This window comes from Camelina sativa, chromosome 11 (assembly GCF_030686135.1).
Source record: "Camelina sativa cultivar CO46 ecotype springtype chromosome 11, ASM3068613v1".
NCBI lineage: Eukaryota > Viridiplantae > Streptophyta > Magnoliopsida > Brassicales > Brassicaceae > Camelina > Camelina sativa.
Genome location: NC_141890.1, coordinates 28,134,747 through 28,155,596, shown reverse-complemented (window position 1 = coordinate 28,155,596; position 20,850 = coordinate 28,134,747). Strand labels below are relative to the sequence as shown.

Below are 20,850 nucleotides of genomic sequence, written 5' to 3'. Positions count from 1 at the left end.
ATGTTATGTCGCCTTCTTTTTTTTTATGTATTGTCACATTTGAAAGAAATGTCTCGTGCTACTTTGCTTAGCGGAATGTTTATTGACAATTGTTTTCGTTCATAATTATCTGCTCTCATTTGCTTTATCCCCTATATAATAAAACGGAAGTACATAATATTGTTTTGTAAACTATATAATTTTAATAAGTTGGTTACAAATAGGTTATATATTAAGTTTTATATTATTTGTATAGTCTGGATTTATTGTTTCCAAAAATCTTAAAGAGAATATTCTAAATAATCATTTGATATCATCTAACTTACCATATTAATTTCTTTTATTAAATTATTTATCAAATAAAATCTTTTGATATTTAACTTAACATATTAATTTGTTAATTATCATTATACTTCACCTCTCATTTTTATATATGAGTCTATTTTGTGAAACAAATAAATTATCATATTATTTATTATAATAAAAAATAGTTTTATTTTCAGATATATCATAAGTTGAATTTTTAAAAACAAATATAAATGATTCAATCTATAAAATATTCAAGTTTTATTAATATTATTCTTTAAAAATAATATCTATTGAATTAAAAAATTTACTGAGTAGCGGGTCAAAATTTGAATATTTAAATTCAATTTCATACTTTTTTGTTGAATTTTATAATTTTATATAATATAATAAACTTTAAATAATTTATTTTGAAATATTTTTAAAATATTGAAACTTCATATTAAAGTTAGAAACTATAAACACTCTAAATTAGTTTGTTATAGCAATGTCAATAATATGTCACTATAATATGAAAGAATTTCAAAAAACCAAGTATATTAAAACAAAAAAGTATAACAATATATGAAATTATTCATAATATAATAACTCGCTTTTTAAAAACAAAATTATGTCTTATAATGACATTCAAGTCATGAGGTAGAATATACATTATTGAAATAACTTCACGTACATAAACTAATACAACATATTAAAATTTTATTTTAAGATAGAAAATATACAAAATTTTGTATAAAATAAAATTTAACCTACATGTACTTATCTAGAATCATTAACAATATAAAACTTACAAAATAAGTATCTTTTTCAAGTCATCATATTTAGCATAATATTTTATCCAAAAAAAAATTTAAAAACAATCACATAAATTATATTTTATATAAAAATTACAATATAAACAAAATAAATTTCAAGAGCATGGGTCTTAATCTAGTATTAGATCATATATTAGATCATATAAGCTTGTTTTGTGACTGTCTATTTGATCACAAACTCTTTCTGATATTGTTTGATGATGGAAGACTCTTTAGATAAGCGGGTATGGTAACTTAGTATATCGTTTACATATGTATAATTTCTTATATTGCTAGTATGATAAATGCTATTACAATAGACATATATTTAGTTTTAAAAGAAGAAAGATAACAAGGTATATGATAATCTCAATGTTCATTTCGTTTAAGAACGATATAATAGACCATATTTTTCTTACACTTTTCAAAATCTAATGGGTGTTTTGAAAGTTTCTTAGCAAGTTGATTAAATAGTTGATCGACCACAGTATATCCAAAATGTTTTTCTATCATTGTTGAGAGAAAGGCTCGAAACATGGAAGTGACGAAGTCATTGGTTAGTTGCTTAGCCTCCAATGGATGTCTTGTAGTCTCCATCATTTCAATCGTAAAGCTTCCATTTTGCTCAATCGCTCTTTCAAGTTCACTATATTGAGGAAAATACACGGGCATGCTAAACAACTCGATCTGTTCGTGGGTCAGTACTCCCTACAAAGAGAAAATAAAAATAAAACAGATGATTATCAATTACTAGTTTCTCCTATGAACAAAGCATCCAACAAAATATATGATCCATGCTTCAAAAATTGTCTACGATGCTTTTGGATTTCAAAAGAAACGAAGAAGATGGTTTTGTAATTTTATATCTTACCGATGTAGCCATATCCAGGAGACAATCACCGATGGTGTCTAGCACAATACCCGACCATGTCTCATACATGGCCACATCATCGGGAAAACATTCTCCTAACGCGATCATCAATCCTCCAGGCACAAGTTCTTCAGCTCTAGCTTTTAGAAATACGCTCATGTCTTTTGTGAACTGGACCTTGTAAGCCTCCGTAACTTCCTCTAACAAATTATTACAATGAATGTAATTTTTGTTCCAAGCTGGAGATTTCTTGTCACATACGTTTTCGGGAACTTTGGAAAGCCAGTGAGTCGTGTATGAAGTATGCCCGATGTGGATGCTATTTCTTGGTAACACTTGGCCATAGAAAGAGCCGGGAACCCCGACCGAGAAATATTTTTGCTCAAATGAAGGAGGTAGAGTTCTAAAGAGTGTGTTGAAGTCATTGTTGGGTAGATCGTTGAAGCAAACTTGGAACTCGAGAGGCACATGAGTACTAATTCCTTGGCTTTCTTTCAGGTGTTTAAGTTTCACAATATCAATGATATTTTGAACAGCATGAAACGTGTTAGGGCCAATAGAACAACCAAAATCTGCAATCGTAAAAGTACTAAGATCGGGATTTAGATTCAGGAGATCAATTTTTTCTAAAATGTATTGCCTTGCCTTTTCTTCAACCCCATCTATAACGGCTTTCTGTACAACACTTGTATATTATTTGTTATTACGCGCGTGTGCTAGATATATATATATATATATATATTATTCACAAAAACTACATGATATGGTTACGTTTTAGGAATAACAAAATCATCATAATTACAATATGTATATCTATATATACAACATATTACATACTTGGTATGAAGAATTATGGATGTAACTGTGCTGATCGTCACCGCCGCTCATCGGGTACGATTGAGAAGATGTTGACATGACTGTTTGTTTGTGGAGATATGTTTTCGACCTTGAATCTCTTAAAATGTTGGCAGTCTTAGTTTCAATATTTATAAACAAAGAGATGATAGTATATTGCTTAATGTGCATATCTAAGCAAGGTTGGGACAGGTCAGCAGTTAATATGATAATTATCATGCGCTGGAAGTGGGAGAAAAATGTTAGTTTAAATGTTACGTGCAATTCGTATAAAGAGCTTATAATGACAAAAGTTGACCAAATGAGTAAATTTGCTAAACAAATCGAGAAAGAGAAAGTCTAGGGTCATCAATCACGTTGGAGACCGTGAGATCAAGGCGAGGATCCGAAGAAGAAGATCCAGGGTTTCGTTTCTATGTTTTCGTTATTTTATTGTATAGTTGAATTGCTGGTTACATGTTGAATTTGTTGGTATTGTTTAGTTTAACTTAGATACTGTAATTATGATAAATTGAATTTGAATTTTCGGTAAATAATTCGTAATATTGGTTTTGAGTTTTGACGTGTTTTTTAGTTGTAGAAATTATTATTGGGAAAATAAAAAACGAGTACGATCGCTTCATTAGATTTAGTTTTATTTTAGTAGGTTTACAGTAATATAATTTTTTAGGAAATATATCTTATTATATAAAGTTTGATATCAAAGTTACTCAATAGCAAGATCGCAACACACGTTACTCATGGTTATAAATTTATTAAAACATTAAAAAAAAACTAAAAATTAAAAAGTAAAAGTTCTAAACCTATTGTAAAAAAGAAATCCACTAACTGTCAATATTTTTTAATTCTTTCTTTTTAATATTTTACTTTAATTAAATTGTAATATTTTTAGATTTTAGTTATATTAGTTAGTTAAATTTGATTTCTTATTAGAAATTCGCGATGATTTTAAAATATCTTTTTATATTATTTTGAATTTCATTTCTTTAGTTAAGGATATGTCAGATCAATATTTATTAAGAAATAAAGTTACTCATTAACAAGATCGTGACACATTTTACTTGTATAGTTGTATTAATAAGATGTTGACATGTGTCAATTATAAATTTACGAAAACATTAGAAAAAACTAAAAATTAAAAAGAAAAAGTTCTAAACCCATTGTAAAAAAAGAAATCCACTAACTATCAATATTTGTTAATTCTTTTTTTTTAATATTTCAATTTAATTAAGTTCTAATATTTTTAGATTTTAGTTATATTAGTTAGTTAAATTTGATTTCTTATTAGAAATTCGTGATGATATTAAAATATCTTTTTATATTATTTTGAATATTTTTTCTTTAGTCAAGGATATGTAAGATCAATATTTATTTTTTCCTAATATTTTTAATGTTGTAGTATTTTTAAATTGTTTTTTTGTTTATATTTTATTTCTCTAAACTATCTAATTAAGATTCATATATCATCGTGCTTATAATTTAATTTTAACTTTTATTATATCAAGTTAACTATCTTTGAATTTCTCAAATTTTAGTGGGTTGGTCATAAACTCACTGGAATCGTGTAGATATTTTTTTTCTTTTTATCCACAATATTTTTTGAGTAAACAATTTTAAAGAATATTTTAGTGGTTATACAAACTGTCACAAACAATCTTAGTGGTGAAAAGGAACTACGTCAAATTGAAAATAAATGGACAAAAATTGGTTTAATTTATTCCCAAAGTCATTTTATATGTGGTGATAAGAGCAAACTTTAACAATCAAATATTTTTGGATGTAAGAACATTTTTAAGTGGTAAAACATAAAGTAAAATTGTATGTGGATTCTAATAAGATGACGTTTTGATAGGTTATCTCCATGTAAAACATGAATAAGTTGTGAAACGTTTTTGAAATTTGACAATATTAGTCCTTGGTTGACTATCTACTCCTCCGCTTGATCCTGAGTTTAACCTATTGTAATAATATTTGTAATAATCAATGTTTAAAAAAAGTTTTGGTGACTGATAATATAGATTTAGATTATTGTAATAATTGTAATAATATTTTTAAAATATAAAACTATAAATTAGTGTATTAAAGTAAAAACTTATCTCTAATTAAGAATATTTATATATTTATAAAAAAATATTAATATATGCTTTAAAAATTTTATTTTATTCTCACTGTCCCTAATAGATTGATGTTTTATGATATATTTTTGTTCCTAAAAGATTGATGTTGTAGATAAAAAAAATAACTTTTTTATTTTATGTTTTTTTCATATGTCATTAATTTAATAGTCTATATTTTCTTTATCTACTCAAAAGGAATTATAAATTAATTTATAAATATAAATTAAATTATTTTTTAATATGTATAATAATGTCAAAACATCAATCTATTAAAGACAGAAGAAGGAGTAACACATATTTTTAAAACCAGTACATCAAGCCGGTCCTAATATAGTGTTCTAGGAAGTTTCAAGAAAGGGCATAATCAATAATAATGAGTTAGCTAGAATATTGAGATGGACGGACCACGTTACTTTCGTACTGTATAGGTACGAACTCGTTTTCTTTAAGCCTTGTGACTCACTTAATCTATCTCTTGTAACTCATATATATGTTTGGTTATGTTACATCAAAAATAAACAGAAAATCAATTTAATATAAAATATATGAATAATTTGATTATATTACACGTCTGGAGACCATACACATTCACTTGTTTTATCACATATTAACATAGTATATGAACATATCTCTTTGCCAGAATTTATCCTTATGTTGGTGGAGAGGTTCATAACAAAATCTATTCTTCTAAGCAAACTGAACACGGAAAATAATAACTGTCTGTCATTAAATATAAACAAATCATATATTAGTCAAGAATATATGCATACACAACTAGGATAGTGCCAAGTAATTTTTTATAAAAATCATTTAAATATTATTATAATATAAGTATTGACATACAAATTAATCTTAATTAGTTAGATCCGAATATACTATTAACTATTAAAAATAAAGAGTAGAGCGTGAAATTGTTCCAACCAATCATAGTAAGATAGGTGAATCCAAAAGTTTAGCATAGGAGTGAATCCAAATATTTCCCAAAATTAAATAATAAACAATAGACAAATTATTTTACTGGTGTAGTAATTTATGTTTTATAAATGATAAATGATATATTTAGGATGTCAATCGGGTTGGCCCAACCTGGTCCGAAATCCTTAAAGTCCGTATATGTGTGAGTCTGGTCCGAAATATTTTTGAGCTTATATTTCAAAGTCTGGTCCGGTCCTAACAGGGCTATAGGACTTTTCGGACTTTTCGGACTTTTCTGGGGTTATATTACGGATAAAAAATTCTAACTTATGTTTAAAGGTGCAGTATATAAAACAAATCAATCAAAATTTCATTACAAAAAAACAACGGTTTTGCGATGGACAAATATTGCTAATCCCTCGCAAATCGACAAAAGCAAGAGATTTGCAATGAGCTGACTTTCCTCGCAATCGCTTCTCGCAAATTGGTCAACGTTGCAAATCCCTCTCAAACTAACCGCAAATTGCAAAGAACTAAATCAATAGTAGCATCCTTGCAATTTTGTATCTAGTAAATCCCTCGCAATTTTTTGATGTTTTTGCAACTATTTTTTCCGTCGCAACCTCTTAAGTTTGAATTATAATAATATTATAAATTGCAAAGTTTTCATTTTGGTTTTTTGTTTATACTTAATTTTTCATTTTTGTAATTAAGAAAGCAAACTGCAAATTTAAACTTATTCAAATTTAAAATAGGATTACTAAGTTTAGAAAACTCATCTAGTTTACAAAAAAACCTGCATTGGTCGATGCAGATGATAGTGTCGATCGATGCAGTGTCCACAAGACAAATCGAAAGTTTTCCCACAAGTTTTGAAAATTTACAAAGCTGCCCAAAGTTTTCCATATTTGCATCATTAGTCCTTGAACGTGTTTTCGGAATATAAATAGATTTTCTAGGTCATTATTTAGACCTAACTTTTATTTTTCCCTGCAACTTTTTAGAGAGAACCTGAGAGATTTTTAGAAAGTTTTTGGAGAGAAGAATCAAGACTCCATTACAAAAGATTCAGAACTTTTTTTTTTCTTCTTTAATCTCTTAATGCTATCTATTTTATTCATGATTTGTGTTTTTACAATTATGTCTGAGTAGATCTGCATGTGAGGTTTAGGGTTTCTCATTAGAGATTTCATGGATTGTTAGATTGATTCATTGTTTGGATTCATTATTTTTCTTGTTCTTCACCATAGGTTGTTTTTAATGCTAGATCTTTGATTAGTCATCTGGATTTAGATCTTAGGATTATTGATTGATATGAGAATATAATTGATTTTCCTGACAAAAACCTTTGGTGAGCAAAATTACTTTTTGCAAAGAGATTTGAATTAATGATTTTGTGAACTTATCTAAACTTGATTTTATTGCTGGTTGTTAACTTGAATTTTGCAAAGAGATTTGGGTTTTAAAACTTAGATAATATTTACAGTGAGAACTGATTTATTTTACAATTGTGTTTAGAGTTCAAGAACGGTGATTAATTGTTGAATCCTGCTTGCTTAATTAATTTATCTGATTTTTCATGATTTCCTGAGAATTTCCCTAGGCCTAGCGTTTAATCCTTCTGAATTTTACAACTATTTTATTTTCTGTCTAATCTTGCAATTTAATTACAATATTTTGGTTTAGCATAATTAAAAGATTATTAAATCTATTGTGTGAATCTAGAGTCTTTGTAGATTCGATCCCTAAGTACTACAACTGATCTCTTAATTTGAGAGAGTAGCTCAGGGTTAAATTTGAGCATATCATTTACAATCCTTTTCCTTTTAAGATTTTTTTTTTTTTTTTTTTTTGAATAAAATGTAAAATTTATTCGAAAAAAACTTTTTACATCTGCTTTGTGTTGAGTGTTTGAAATTGTTTGAGATTTTATCTATCTGAGACTAAAGACGATGAGAAAAGAAAAATTATCTTGAAGCGAGCCATTGTTCCATTGCAGCCGTGTATTTGCCGTTTCCTTGAGTGTAGAGGGAGAGCAGTCTGTCTCTGACATGCCGGTCCAGGAGTTTGATAAAAAGGGGAGCAGGGGTTTGGCCTTCTCCTTGTCTTCTGCCATTTCTTTCCTTCCAGATAGTGTGGACTGTGGCCTGAAAAGTGTAGCGCAAGAGGTATAAAGTGACAGGGGTTTGCGTGGCGTCCGTGAGTAGAGAGAGGATGTGGTCCCATGATGTTGAAAATCTGTTGAGTAGAAGATTTGATGTTAGGCCTGTCCAAATTTCTGTTGAGAAGGGACATGAGAAAAACAGATGGTTCCTTGTTTCTAGAGAGCACGAGCAGAGAACACATGATGTGGTGAAATTTCCTCCCCAGGATTGCATACGGTCACCTGTGGAGAGCCTATTCAATGTGGCTAACCAAGCAATGAAAGAGTATTTTGGTGTCGCTTGCGAGAACCAAATCCCTGTCACCCAGTCTTTTTTTATCATGACATTCCCGTAGCTGCAGCCATGTCTCCCTTGTTGTGAATTTAGTTGTGAACCGACCTCCTCTCCCTTTCCATAAGACTATGTCAGCTGCAGAAGTTGTCCCAAGTGAACGTATCTCATCTAGAGCCAGCTCTATTTGGTTGAGATAGTCCACACGGTGTCTTCGTTTTCTGTGGAGTAAAGCCTCTGCAACAGTTGCATCTAGTGGGATTCCCATATCAATACAACCTCAAACGCCTGTTATATCCAGTAAACAACCCAAAGTCGACCACTTATCATGCCAGAAAGAGACACCTTGCCCACTTCTGACCTCATACTTTATAAAGTCTAAAGCGATATGCCTATACTTCAGTAGTTTCCTCCACATCCAAGAACCGGATGCAGAGTTGTCTTTTATTGACCAAAAAGAGCCTTTTCTGAGCAAGTAAATCCTCAACCACTGTGACCAGAGTGATTTTGCGGATAGTAAACGCCATATGAGCTTCAAACAGCTAACCAAAGTTTCTTTAATATAATAATATTACAATTATCTTAGGCTTTGTTTTACCAAACTTGAAAATTGTGATTTCTAATCGTTAAAATTGACACGTGTCACGATCTGATGAGTTACTAACTTTGATATTTAATCGTTAAAACTAACACGTGTCATGATCTAGTGAGATTTTAACTTTGATCTCTGATCATTAATACTAACACGTGTCACGATCTGGTGAGTTACTAACTTTGAGAACCAAGCTTTCTATAATAAGATATTACTTGTCGTTCTATGTAAATTTACATATACTAGGTTAGACCCGCGCGATGCCGTGAGATGTTATTCTATACATTTTGAAATATATTTGATGTTAAAAATATTATTTTTAATTTTTTGAAATTTTATTAATCATGAAAATTATGGTTTACACAATGATAAGATATAGAAATGGACTAAAAAAAACCTACAATAGTTTGTAAGTCCGTATTATTTGTTATTACAATTATTTACATTTAAGTCAAGTAAATTTAATCCTATAATTGGCTTAACTCTATTATATGTTATGTTTTTTTCTTCTATTACTTGTTATGGGAGATATATTAGTGTGGTTTTATTTTGTGGTATATTTTTTGTAGTTTACAAATTTTGATGATGTAAGTTTATATAGTTTGTGTTGCTGTTAGGTTATCATTTGTTTTGTTTCCTTTTGTAAATTACCTATTCTTTTTATAACAAGTCCATGTATGTCAAAGTAAATAGACATATTTTTACTCTAGTTTGGTTTTATGTTATTATTTAAATATTATACCTTTGTTAAACTATATACAATGTTTATAAGGATTATGTTAATTGTCAAAGTTATTTTAAAAGTTATAGACGATTTAGTTTTCTTTAATTTAAAACATTTAGTTTTCGATCTTAAACATCTTTTTAATTTGTTATTGGTATTCTTATATGTAAATCTTGAGAGAAAAGGAACCTTTGTTATCACACGCCAAAATTCAAACATTGCAATCATCACTGTGAAAAGGAATCACATAGTAAATGCAAACCAATAAGATAGACATATGAAATTTTTTGTTGATAATACGTAACTGATTTACTCTAGTTTATGTATGCTTCACAAAGAGAGTTTATCCTCCAATCATGCTTGAGAGATTACTCTAGTTTGGTTCATATCCGTTATATGTATAAGCTTTATCACAAAAACAAAAAAAAATGCTGACGTGTTGCGCCCACAAAGCTCGAGAAATTATTTCTTTTTTTGTCTTCAGTTTTTAATAGTATTTCTATTTACATACCATTGTATTTTCTTAAATGACATCCAAAATTTAATTATTTTATTTTCTTTATAGCTTAATTGTATCACTTACTTACATTTTCATAAAATTTGAAGGAATCTTGATTCATATGGTGAGATAATATAAAATTTTAAGAACTCTTAATTATTATTCAAAAATTTTATATATTCAAATAAAACTGAAAATATATACTACACAAATAAATTTGAGATCCCAAATAATAATTTTCCGATAAATATTATAGATTTTGTATATGTAAAGTACAGTAAAATTATTTAATAATTATTTTACTCTGCAAATAGTGCGGATTGATATTTAGAGTAAAATAAACTGCCAAAATGATAGATTATAAATAATACATAACCAAGATGTTTAAAGAACCTTGTGTCCCTTAATGAATAAAATATCAAGTTCTCTCAACTCATCAAAAGTTCTTAAAACCATCAAATCAGATCAGAGACACCTAAAATAAACCATATAAGTGTATATATATATATATAATATATATATATATAATATATATATATATATAAGATGGAAATATAAATCACATAGATCATATTACTTCTAAGGTGATAGCCTCAAAGGTAACTTGCTTAGCCAAATATACTTGAGAAAATTTTCAGATTATTCGAGTTAATCAACCAAAACACAACAAAGGTTTTCCCAAAATCAACATTAGAGTTTTCCTCCGATTCTATACATAATATTCATGATAAAAAAAATTCGTAACAAATTTAGAAATTTCTTGTAGCCAATTTCTCACACATAAAAATAAACAATAGAATTAAGGGATATATGCATTTTGCATGAAAGCAGCAGCACCGGTGGAGCCATTTTTCTTTATATTATTTGCATAAAATTATTTCTTTCTCTGATACGTAACCTTGTAGTTAGAAAAATTACAAAGTTACAATCCAATAATTATGTAGAAATTTACTGATAGATTTATTTTTCTATCTTTTTTGGAGAATTTTAAATTGCTACCATCTAACATAACTCTTGCATAAAATCGACAAGTAACTTGATTAAAAAATTTCTTCAAGCTTTATATAAAAACAAAATTGTTTTAAGTGTTGTAGAGTTTTTAAATGACTAAAGTTATATCATGCTTCACATATGTACATGTGGAAGAGAGGAAGAGAAAGAAAATTTATTATTGGATAAATATGGTGAGTTGTACTAATTCTTATATTTTGATTAATCACATGTTTTAAATGATGTGTCAGCTCCAGATTTCTCCAAAATGTTGATTTGTCATCATGTAAAGAAAAACGCATTCAGTTTTATTGTATTGATTAAAAATAATAAAATTTATGTTTTGTCCCTCATTTATATATTGTATTGATATAAAAATTTAATAAACTAAAATTTAGGAATAAAACTAAAAATTTGTTAATAAATTTGCATGTAAATATAAAAGTAATATGAAAAAGAATTAAAGGGAATATCAACGAATGAGTTAAAGAAACTTGACAAAATTAGTTAGACCCACTAGGAAATGGCCCAATCAATCTTTTTGGTCGCCCCTACAACTATAATGAACTAAGAACTAAACGTGAGAATCAAATACCCTAAGCAAAGACACAAATCGTTGAGCTGGTGGTGAATTTAGCAATGTCAAAGTCGATATCTTCACTTCCAGATGATATGATAGTGAGCATCCTAGCCCGTGTATCAAGATCGGATTACCCAATTCTCTCCTTAGTCTCCAAGACCTTTCGTTCCTTCATTGCTTCACCAGAGCTTTACCAGACTCATATCTCTTAGCCCACACCGAGATTTGTTTCTATCTTTGCTTACGATTCCCCCCTGACTCAAACCCTCGTTGGTTCACTCTCTGCACAAAACTTAAGAAGAAGAAGAAGAAGAAGAAATCTTTTTCTTTTTTTTTTTCTTTTTTATCTTTTTTTTTGAACAAACAGAAGAAGGAATCTTTTTTTTTTGGTTCCGATCCCAATCATCAACGCTCCTCCTCCTTCTGTGGAATTGTCTAGCATTGTCTCTGTTGATTCTCGTCTCTACGCCATGAGTAGCCAAGAACCAATCGAAGTTGCTCCTCCTTGCTCCTCTAACGTCTCCTTCCTTGACTGTCGAACTCACACTTGGCTCGAAGCTCCAAGCATGAGATTGGCTCACACCAATACTCGACTTGATGGAAAGATGTATTTACCAGGAAGCTACGAGAATCCTGATTCTTTCAACTGTATTGAAGAAGTTTTCAGCAAAAAGACTCAAACTTGGAAGCCCCAGCCGCTCAAAAGGCCGACTTTAGGAGTTTCAGATCTGCAGGGAAAGATTTACATTTGGGAAACCGTTACGGCTATAAATCTAAAGGATATAACTCGGGAAGTGGTAGGATTAGGTAGGAGTAAGGCATGGGTTTATGTTTGGATTGAGAACATTGTCTATTTTTATAGTTCTAGTGGGGAGTTTATGTGGTTCGACGATCTTTTCAATCAGAATAATGAAGCAAATTGCAGAAAACTAAAGGGTTTGGAGGAGGGGTTACCTAAGTTTGATAGTGATAGTACTGTTAGAATGGCGAATTATGGTGGTAAGTTGATGGTTTTGTGGGACCAAAATGTTCTTGCAAGTGAGTCTGAAGAGAAGAGGATGATTTGGTGTGCCGAGATCTCGCTTGATATACGCAACAAACACGAGATTTGGGGCAAGGTTGAGTGGTTTGACTCTGTGCTTACAGTCCCTAAAGCTTATGAATTTGTGTGTGCTACTGCTGCTACTGTTTGATAAATGAATCCGGAGAGAGGTTATGTATGAAGAGAAGATGATGACTTTTGGTGTGCTGAGATGAAGAGATTTGGGGCAAGGTTGAGTGGTTTGAGTTTTTGCTTACAGTCCTTGAAGCTTATCAATTCGTGTGTGCTATTGCTTCTACTGTTTGATATATGACTCATGAGACTGGTTATGTTTTGTCGCCTTTATTTAAGTATTGTCACATCTAAAGGATATAAATGTCTTGTGTTGCGGTGCTTAGCGGAATATTTATTGACAATTGTTTTCTCTTATAAATGTTTATTGATATAATCATCTAAAAGGATTCTATTAAAAAATAGCGGTGCTTAGCTGTCATGTAAAATATCGGCTCTCATTCCAATATGTTCAAAGGATCATCTAAATAACAACAAATGTTTATCATCTAAAGCCGAATTAATCGAGTTTAAATAAGAAATCAGCAGAATACTAGTCAAGGATATATATAAATAGTGGCGTCCTGTGCATCGAACCCAATTAACAAGCATAACGAAAGAAACACAAAACACTAATCTAGTGATTTTAAACTTTATCATTTGAGACAATATCAGTCATGCATTGATCTTAGTTGGCTTAGCCAAGAAGGTAGGGTTATCATTACCAGCCATTATAACAACAATCCTTGGTTCCATATCTAATGGCTTCAACACTTGCTTCTTTCCTTGTTTCTCTTGCTCTTCGATGCAAGAATTCGAAGTGCTTTGCTTGTGGTAGCAAGCATAAGCCATGGCGATTAATGAAACCGCAAAGAGCCCAAACATTACACCCCACGCACAAATCTTTGAGAGAACAGGAGAGTTCAAGTTCTCTAGCCCGGAGTTAACTGGGACCAATGAATTGCTATCCAGACTCATTTCCTCGTTGAGCTTGAAATCTGATCTTCCCTGCCTATTTCACCACTTTTTGCTTCTCGAGTTTGTGGCCTTTATTTATATTTATAAATATATGGTCTTACCAAAAAAAGTGAAAGGTTTTGCACAGTATTTAGATGCCAAGTTGCCTTCTGAGTTTTAGTCCTAAAAGGATTTATTCTTTCTTGAACACTTAAGATATTCTTGTCTCGCTTTTCTTATGAACCTTATGTCTTTTGTGTTTGTGAAGTTAATATTTTCTTATTATATATCGATTTGTGAGTTGATATTGATTCTATCGAGTTTTTGCACAAAACATAAAATTACGGTAGTTTTCTTGTTATATAAGTGACGAAAATAATTTGTCTAACTTCATCTTTGCAAAGTGTAAAATTTTTGTTTTTGTACAATTAGAGCCCAAACTATTTTTGTTTTGTTTTGGTACAATCAGCCCCGGCTCAAGTGGGGAGGGCAGAGGGGCAGTGGCCCATGGGACCATCAACAATTTCAAAAAATTTCTTGTGTTATAAGGGTCCATTTTTTTTTTTAAATAGTTCAAATTCTTAACATTTAAATGTATATTAGGGTCTCTTTTGTAGAAATAAGTTTTAAGAGGGTTCAAACAAGTTTTTAAAAGTACAAATATACTAAAAATTCAGTTTATATGTACCTTAAAGGGTTCAAAAAAAAAATTTTGATCTAGGGCTCTAAATAGTTTTGAGTCGGGGCTGGGTACAATCACAGAAAAAAAAACTTACCAAAACTAAGCCATAAATCAAATTGTCATCCGCAAAAAAATTAGAACGAAAACAAAAATTTTAAAACCACAAGAAATTTTGTTTTGGTACAATCAGAGTCGACATGGAGTTTTACAGATGACAATTCAGTTTAGTTTGGTTTCAGTTAGTTTTTTCGTTGTAATTTAACTTTATTGATTTAAAAAAGATTGTAACTAACTGAGTTTGGTTTGATAAAATTTTGGGGTGGTTTGATTTCAGGCAAGCAAATTAACTAAAAATTGCATAATTAATCAAATAATGTTTCAATTTATATGCTAATTTATGAAAGAAATCCAAAAATGAGAAAGGATAACAAAGAATACATGATCATGAGATTAAAAAAACAGAAGCAAAATCCATTACAAGTAGCAATAAATATTTTTAAAAAAACAACAGTCTGAATAATCAAACTATTAAACCTAACCTTTAGGTTCAAAAAATGAATTATTGTTTTTATTCGTCAAAAAAAAAGTTGCATGATGGAATTGGAATGATATTGTCTTCATTTGTTAATGCCGGTGGCATTCTTCACTGATTCGGTAGCTCCTTGTGCCTTCTCCTTGATCTGCTGGCCCGTCTGTATGAAACAATTTAATTCCAAGTTATTATTTACATAAGAATACTTACTTAATATTTTTATTTAGGTGGGATCTATTCTAATTCATGAAAACTATATGGATTTTACAAACCTCTTGGAGGGACTCCTTGGCAGATTGGGCAGCGTTGCTAGCCTTGTCCATCATGGTGCTAGCCTTTTCCTGAACACCAGTTAATAACAAATAATTATATTATCAAGCATGTTAAAAAGTGTTTTTTTTTTTTACTTGAAGAAATCCCTATTAATTATGGATCAGCTCTTGTAATAATATTATCGTTGAAGTAATTTAGGATTACCTGAGTTTGACCTTTGGCCTGGCCGGCTTGGTAGCTAATGTTCTGGTTGCTTGACATTTTCAAATAGTTTGGTTAAGAGAAAGACAAGTTTTGTTTTCAAATTAAAGTGAGATTGTAGGATTTGAATTGAGTTAAGTGTTTCCTCCAAAGGTTCCATTGTTTATATAGCTCCCATGAAGCTTTCTTTTTCTGACACTTGTCATTAAAGTGTTGGTAATATGAGGTGTTCCGGATCAAGTGGAGATTAGGATGACTTAATCCGTATTTAGTTCAGATCAGAGTTATATGGGATATATTTAGCTCGATTGACTCATTCTAGTGATTGTTATTTCGTCTCTTTAGTTTTGGTACTGTTTTGATTTGATTAATTCAGCTTTATTATTACAAGGATTGCATCTTTTTAGGATTTGAAGTTTGAATCCAATTAAAATTGCTCAGAGGAAACTCAAACCCTCTTGAAAGCATTAGGTGAGAAAATGATTCTTCATAAAAATCTGATATGTCACCTACAAGGTCAAGAGGCTCCAAAGTCTAACCAAGTATTTCAACATTGATCATGATCACTACTGAGCTTATACAGGCACTCACTAGTTAACTTCACAAGACCTCACTTCTGTTCATTTCTTGTAAAATACTCTTCGATATAAGAGATCTATCACCTACGTGACTCCAAAAGAATTTCAAAACATCTTTATCACCAGCGTAAGAGGCACTGATGGATTTATACAGTTTCAAGTTTACCATCAACCGTCGATTATACATTGTATCAAACAAAGCAGAAGCTTCAGTGACATTCCCTGTTCTCCAATACGCATACGCCATGCTAGTGTATATTACGCTATCTCCCACTAAACCCTTCTTTTCCATTGACTCGAATAGCACTTTGGCGTCATTCACTTGTTCTAACTTACAAATCCTTCTTATTAATCCTCTGTATAGAGCCACATCAGGGCAAAGACCTCTTTTCTCAAACTCCTCTGGGAGTTTTACGATTTCTTCTTGCTTGTTCTGGTAATAGAATCCATCCACGAGCCAAGAATAAGCCGAATATCCTGGAGATAAACCTTTCTCTAGCATAGAGAACATTTCCTCCTTTGCATTGTCCAGTTCCAACACTTTACAAAACCCGTGAATCAATGCTTTGTATGAATACATGTCAAGCTTTAGCCCCGATTCAATCATCTTCTTCTTTACCTTCACTGCAGATACCATGTCCCCGATTTTGCTATACGCGTTGATCAAAGTATTGCAAGTGATATTATCAGGTTCTATCTTTTTCCCACTCATCTCAGTCAAAAGCCGGTTAGATTCTCGTATTCTTCCATCTTCACATAACTTACGTAGAATCGAGTTGTAAGTCACAACTCCAGGAGTAAACCCTCTTGACTCCATTACCTCACGTAACCTCAAAGCTTCATCTATATCATTCATTCTACAATACCCATCAATCAAAGTAGTATAAGTAACATGGTTCGCCGTAACAACTCCTTTGATCTCCCGAAACAGCCTCGTCGCTTCCCTCATTCTACCTTCTCTACTAAAACCATGTATGAGTGAGTTATAAGTGACGATATCAGGAGCAACACCACTTCTCTCCATCCTATCTTGCACGGACAAAGCCTCGTAATGCATACCCTTTTTGCAATACACCGAGATCAACGTGTTGTAGGTAAAAAGATCAGGAAACACACCCTTTTCTTCCATCTCACTCAACAATTTCTCAGCTTTCTCAGGATCTCCAGATTTAGAACAAGCATGAACCAATACATTATACACATGAATGTTAGCCACAACACCTAACTTAACCATCTTCTTAAAAACTTTCCAAACTGTATCAGTCAACCTCTCTTTCACCAAACTATTCAGTAACACAGTACAAGCCTGCAAATGAGGCTTCAATCCACAACTCCTAATCTGCTCAAACACCTCAATAGAATCACTGACCATCCTGGATTTAGCGTAATATATAATCAACCAGCTAAAAACGTGAGATAAAACTTCTGGGTCTTCTGAAACACCTCCAAGTAAAGATCTTAAAACAAGAGGAGATGACAAAAGCTCTCTCTGAGACAATTTATCGAGCAGTTGGTGTGCAGTTTTGAAATGCTTGTACTTCGTAAGAATCAAAATCATTTTCCAAGAAGATTGTAAACTATGCTTACAACCTGGTAACGAATCAGTCCAGGTATAGAAACTCCATGAAAGAGAAGGTCCGCCATAACCAGAATACAAAGAAAGCTCTGAGATTACCTGAGTGATGATCGCTGATTTCAATAACCCAGAATCAGCTTTGTGTTTCAGTATATTTTTCCAGTTTCCTTTCAACACAGCTCCACAGATGCTTTGTGCAATCAAGGCTTCTCCATTTGCAGACAACAAATTCACCATTGTTGTTTTGTTGCTCAGGTGTTGCAGCAACAGAGACGACGATTCGTGTGCAGCAACGAGTTTGAGAAGCTGTACCGGTTTAAATTTCTCCAGTCGCAGAACCAGACCGGATAATTTACTAATAGTTGAGTAAACAACCGAATTTAAAACCGGAACCGAATCGATTGTGTTTTAATAACCGGGTATGGACCGGTTTATGAGAAATACGCTTTGTAAACCGAATCTTTCGGATCAAAATAATTCGAAACCAAACCGAGTTCATAGATTTAATTACCGAACCGAATTGAATGTAAATGAATAACCGGGAACGGACCGGGTTATGAGAAATACGTATATGTCCTCTCGTCTTGCTGCTATTAACGACTTTACCCTTGTATCTGCTTCAGTTCAAAACCTCACAAAACCCTAGTTTTAACATCGTCGTGCCCTGACTTAATCCCAATTTTTCCGATAGCGTCGACGCCGATAGAAAAGAAGATGAAGGAGACGAGAAAGCTGAAAAACTGTAATCTTCACCAAGGTAGGATTTAATTTTTTATCTTTCTTTCATGCTTAATTGGGTTTCACGATTTTTGATTTGATTTGTGAGGTAAAGACCTTATAAGAGTTTGTACTGTATTGTATTTGTGTTGATGAGTGTTTGTGTATACTAAGATTTGTGTTCTTAGAGTTTGCGTAATTGATTTCGAAACTTTGAGAGCTTTAATTTGGAATGACATTAAACTCAATTACAAAGGGTTTAATCTTTTTGTGCAGTTGAAGTTAATTGCTTTTGTAAATTTTTGTTTGTCCAATTGAAGTGACGGGTAAAGTCAATGCAGAAGAGACTGATGGGAAGAGAGTTGGAAAAAAAATCCAGAGGAAGAAGAAAGTGAAAGTGAGCAATGTCGACTTAAGCGAGGAGCCTCAGGCTACAGAGCTCCAAGGTGAAAGTTTTGACTTTGATGGAACTAGAACTTCTTAGTTTGATAAGATGTGTTCTGGTGTTGAATTTAGTACCTTTTTTTAATTGGCTTACAGCTATTTCAAGTGAGAAACTCAAAACAAAGAAGAAGAAGATTCAGAAGAGTAAGGAAATAGATAGCTCTCCAGCTGATGGGAAGCTCAGTGGGAAGACGAAGAAGAGAAAAGAGAAAAGAGGCAATGTTGATATAAGCGAACCAAATCTGGAAGGTGAATTTTATTTTATTTTTGGCAGACCAATCTGAATTTACTACCCAGTACCCAGTTGTTAGGTTCTGGTATTGAGTTTAGTATCTTTGGTTCTTGTTACAGCTATTCCAACTGAGAAAGTCAAGGTAAAGAAGGGCAAGTTGAACAAGACAAAGAAGAAAAGGAAGGCCGAGGAAATAAGTAGCGCTTCAGTTGAAGATGATCATCTGAAAAGAGAAGGTGAGTAGTTCAGGCTTGTGTTAACTCATTCATTTGCATGAAGAACTTTAGCTAGTTTCAAGTCTTTGTATAATATTTCTTTTTAGCAGTATGTGAACTTTACTGTCTATCTATATCTGTCATGTGATTCTAATGTGAGGGGTTTTTATGAATTTTAAGTTTGCCATGGCCGTAGTGGAACTTCAATAAGTAACCGGTAGTACAGAGCTGCCTGCTTGGTGCAGTCATCGTCTTGTTTAGGTTCTTGTTTAATAAAGCAAAATCTTTTTTGTAGGCAAGTCTAAGAAATCAAATAAGAAGAAGAAGATGGACATGACCTCTACGAAAGAGAACAAAATTGAAGAGGAGGAAGATGTTCATGAAATTTCTTCAGGCGATGAGGACTGCACAAGGGGAATGAAAAGTATAAATGGACCAAAAATTATTGCTCTCTTCTATTATTAGCTGCATATGATTAGATAAGCCTGAACACTCCTGAATCTGTTTCTGCCTTAACTTGATAAGTCCTCTTTCAAACTGCAGAGTGGGTTACTGATTACTATGAGAGTAGACCTGGCTTAGACGAGCTGCAAAAGAGAATCGATGACTTTATGACTGCTCACGAAGAGCGCCTTGAACAGGTTCTTCTTTCCGTCCTATATTTTTAAGCGTACATGTCTGTTATCTAAGTGACCACAGCGTTTTTGTCTAATGCTGTCATATGTGTTGAACAGGAGAAAAAAGATAGAGAAGCTAAAGCTGCAGAAGGTGGATGGACTGTGGTCGTGCATCACAAAGGAAGGAAAAAGACAACCGAAACTGAAACTGGAACAGCCGTTGGATCTTTCTCGCAGGCTGCGGTGGAGGATAAGATTGCTAAGAAGAAACAGAGTGAGCCCGTCGCTCATGGTTTCTACCGTTTCCAAAGGCGAGAAGCACAACGCAACGGTAAGTCTTTGGCTTTTTCTATATCCAAGGCTTCAAACTTTGTGTCAGTATCGGTTTGGCTCCAGTCAGATTTTATACGCACCCCCCTATTCACAACCGGCCCTTCATATCTGTCCGCCCTTATTCGGATGATTGATTATTGGTTTTGTGTTTCTTGTTTGTTGACAGAAATCTTGGCGCTTCAGAGTAAGTTCGAGCAAGACAAGAAGAGGATACAACAACTTCGAGCTGCTCGTAGGTTTAAGCCTTTCTAAGAAAAACAGATCCCATACGGAACAGCCTGAGTTTTAATTTTTGTGGGTTTTAGCCTCATGAAACTCAGGAAGAATATCATGAATGTGTTTTATGATCAAATTTTTGTAATTGACAATTTCAGGCTGTTAAACGAAAAGAAAATTTACTTTACCCCTTTAAAGACTAAATTGGATCACTTTCTGAAATCGCATTAACCGGCCCGAGGAGGCGAGGACTTATAAAGTTGCCATTTTACTGGGAAAAAAACACCAAATTATTTGTTTGTTTCGTATGTTCCTCCTCATCGTCATCTCTCAGTATTATCAGAGCATTCTTCATATATTGTGGAGTTAATATATAAAACAGATCGTCATCTCTCAGTATTATCAGAGCATCTCTCAGTATTATGAGAGCATACTTTTGAAAGTCTTTAACCAAAACTAGGTTTTGAACCCAAACTACGCGTGAGTTTATTTGATATATTTGGTAAAAATTATATATGATTGATGAC

The 20,850-nt window shown here is 32.0% G+C and overlaps 5 protein-coding genes, 1 long non-coding RNA gene and 2 pseudogenes across 9 annotated transcripts; 2 read left to right on the top strand and 6 right to left on the bottom strand.

Annotated features, from left to right (window-relative positions):
• Positions 1–1,438: 1,438 nt before the first annotated feature.
• On the bottom strand, positions 1,439–2,865 carry LOC104724221 (putative S-adenosylmethionine-dependent methyltransferase At5g38780). The gene is made up of 3 exons (XM_087472658.1): positions 2,774–2,865; positions 1,951–2,635; positions 1,439–1,787 (listed from the first exon to the last, which is right to left on the bottom strand). The coding sequence occupies exons 1-3, from the start codon at positions 2,863–2,865 to the stop codon at positions 1,449–1,451; spliced, it is 1,116 nt and encodes a 371-aa protein (XP_087328784.1). The 3' UTR covers positions 1,439–1,448.
• Positions 2,866–7,804: 4,939 nt separating this feature from the next.
• LOC147934517 (uncharacterized) lies at positions 7,805–8,540 on the bottom strand. The gene is made up of 2 exons (XM_087472656.1): positions 8,292–8,540; positions 7,805–7,984 (listed from the first exon to the last, which is right to left on the bottom strand). Exons 1-2 carry the CDS (start codon positions 8,538–8,540, stop codon positions 7,805–7,807), a joined length of 429 nt encoding a protein of 142 aa, XP_087328782.1.
• Positions 8,541–11,478: 2,938 nt separating this feature from the next.
• Positions 11,479–13,015, bottom strand: LOC147934516 (uncharacterized). Its single transcript, XR_015570678.1, has 2 exons — positions 12,612–13,015; positions 11,479–12,385 (listed from the first exon to the last, which is right to left on the bottom strand). It is a non-coding gene; the product is annotated as an uncharacterized LOC147934516 (long non-coding RNA).
• LOC104724222 (putative F-box/kelch-repeat protein At4g39600) lies at positions 11,717–13,046 on the top strand (annotated as a pseudogene). Its single transcript, XR_015570677.1, has 2 exons — positions 11,717–11,975; positions 12,019–13,046. The product of XR_015570677.1 is annotated as a putative F-box/kelch-repeat protein At4g39600 (transcript).
• Positions 13,047–13,189: 143 nt separating this feature from the next.
• Positions 13,190–13,816, bottom strand: LOC109127634 (protein GLUTAMINE DUMPER 7-like). Its single transcript, XM_019232669.2, has one exon. The coding sequence runs from the start codon at positions 13,726–13,728 to the stop codon at positions 13,426–13,428; it is 303 nt and encodes a 100-aa protein (XP_019088214.1). The 5' UTR covers positions 13,729–13,816; the 3' UTR covers positions 13,190–13,425.
• Positions 13,817–14,751: 935 nt separating this feature from the next.
• On the bottom strand, positions 14,752–15,548 carry LOC109127556 (uncharacterized). The gene is made up of 3 exons (XM_019232505.2): positions 15,399–15,548; positions 15,194–15,262; positions 14,752–15,081 (listed from the first exon to the last, which is right to left on the bottom strand). The coding sequence occupies exons 1-3, from the start codon at positions 15,453–15,455 to the stop codon at positions 15,007–15,009; spliced, it is 201 nt and encodes a 66-aa protein (XP_019088050.1). The 5' UTR covers positions 15,456–15,548; the 3' UTR covers positions 14,752–15,006.
• Positions 15,549–15,867: 319 nt separating this feature from the next.
• On the bottom strand, positions 15,868–17,786 carry LOC104724223 (pentatricopeptide repeat-containing protein At5g38730 pseudogene; annotated as a pseudogene). Its single transcript, XR_015572709.1, has one exon. The product of XR_015572709.1 is annotated as a pentatricopeptide repeat-containing protein At5g38730 pseudogene (transcript).
• A 110-nt stretch (positions 17,787–17,896) lies between these two features.
• On the top strand, positions 17,897–20,520 carry LOC104724224 (uncharacterized). Of its 2 annotated transcripts, none has more exons than XM_010442682.3 (8): positions 17,897–18,306; positions 18,587–18,712; positions 18,807–18,959; positions 19,062–19,178; positions 19,453–19,581; positions 19,701–19,798; positions 19,892–20,105; positions 20,274–20,520. In XM_010442682.3, exons 1-8 carry the CDS (start codon positions 18,264–18,266, stop codon positions 20,357–20,359), a joined length of 966 nt encoding a protein of 321 aa, XP_010440984.1. In that variant the 5' UTR covers positions 17,897–18,263; the 3' UTR covers positions 20,360–20,520. The 2 variants fall into 2 exon arrangements, with proteins under 2 accessions (XP_010440984.1, XP_010440985.1); XM_010442683.3 differs by having other exon boundaries at positions 18,153–18,306; positions 18,608–18,712.
• Positions 20,521–20,850: the final 330 nt, after the last annotated feature.

Coding starts and splice junctions, on each gene's coding strand:
- LOC147934517 (XM_087472656.1), bottom strand. CDS start 8,540: ATGGGAATCCCACTAGATGCAACTGTTGCAGAGGCTTTACTCCACAGA. Junction 7,985..8,291: donor GACTGGGTGACAGGGATTTG/GTTCTCGCAAGC, acceptor TACACTTTTCAG/GCCACAGTCCACACTATCTG.
- LOC109127634 (XM_019232669.2), bottom strand. CDS start 13,728: ATGAGTCTGGATAGCAATTCATTGGTCCCAGTTAACTCCGGGCTAGAG.
- LOC109127556 (XM_019232505.2), bottom strand. CDS start 15,455: ATGTCAAGCAACCAGAACATTAGCTACCAAGCCGGCCAGGCCAAAGGT. Junction 15,263..15,398: donor AGGCCAAAGGTCAAACTCAG/GTAATCCTAAAT, acceptor ACTGGTGTTCAG/GAAAAGGCTAGCACCATGAT. Junction 15,082..15,193: donor CCAAGGAGTCCCTCCAAGAG/GTTTGTAAAATC, acceptor TGTTTCATACAG/ACGGGCCAGCAGATCAAGGA.
- LOC104724221 (XM_087472658.1), bottom strand. CDS start 2,865: ATGTCAACATCTTCTCAATCGTACCCGATGAGCGGCGGTGACGATCAG. Junction 2,636..2,773: donor TACCAAGTATGTAATATGTT/GTATATATAGAT, acceptor ATAATATACAAG/TGTTGTACAGAAAGCCGTTA. Junction 1,788..1,950: donor TCCTGGATATGGCTACATCG/GTAAGATATAAA, acceptor TTCTCTTTGTAG/GGAGTACTGACCCACGAACA.
- LOC104724224 (XM_010442682.3), top strand. CDS start 18,264: ATGAAGGAGACGAGAAAGCTGAAAAACTGTAATCTTCACCAAG. Junction 18,960..19,061: donor AAGCGAACCAAATCTGGAAG/GTGAATTTTATT, acceptor TTCTTGTTACAG/CTATTCCAACTGAGAAAGTC. Junction 19,799..19,891: donor ACGAAGAGCGCCTTGAACAG/GTTCTTCTTTCC, acceptor TGTGTTGAACAG/GAGAAAAAAGATAGAGAAGC.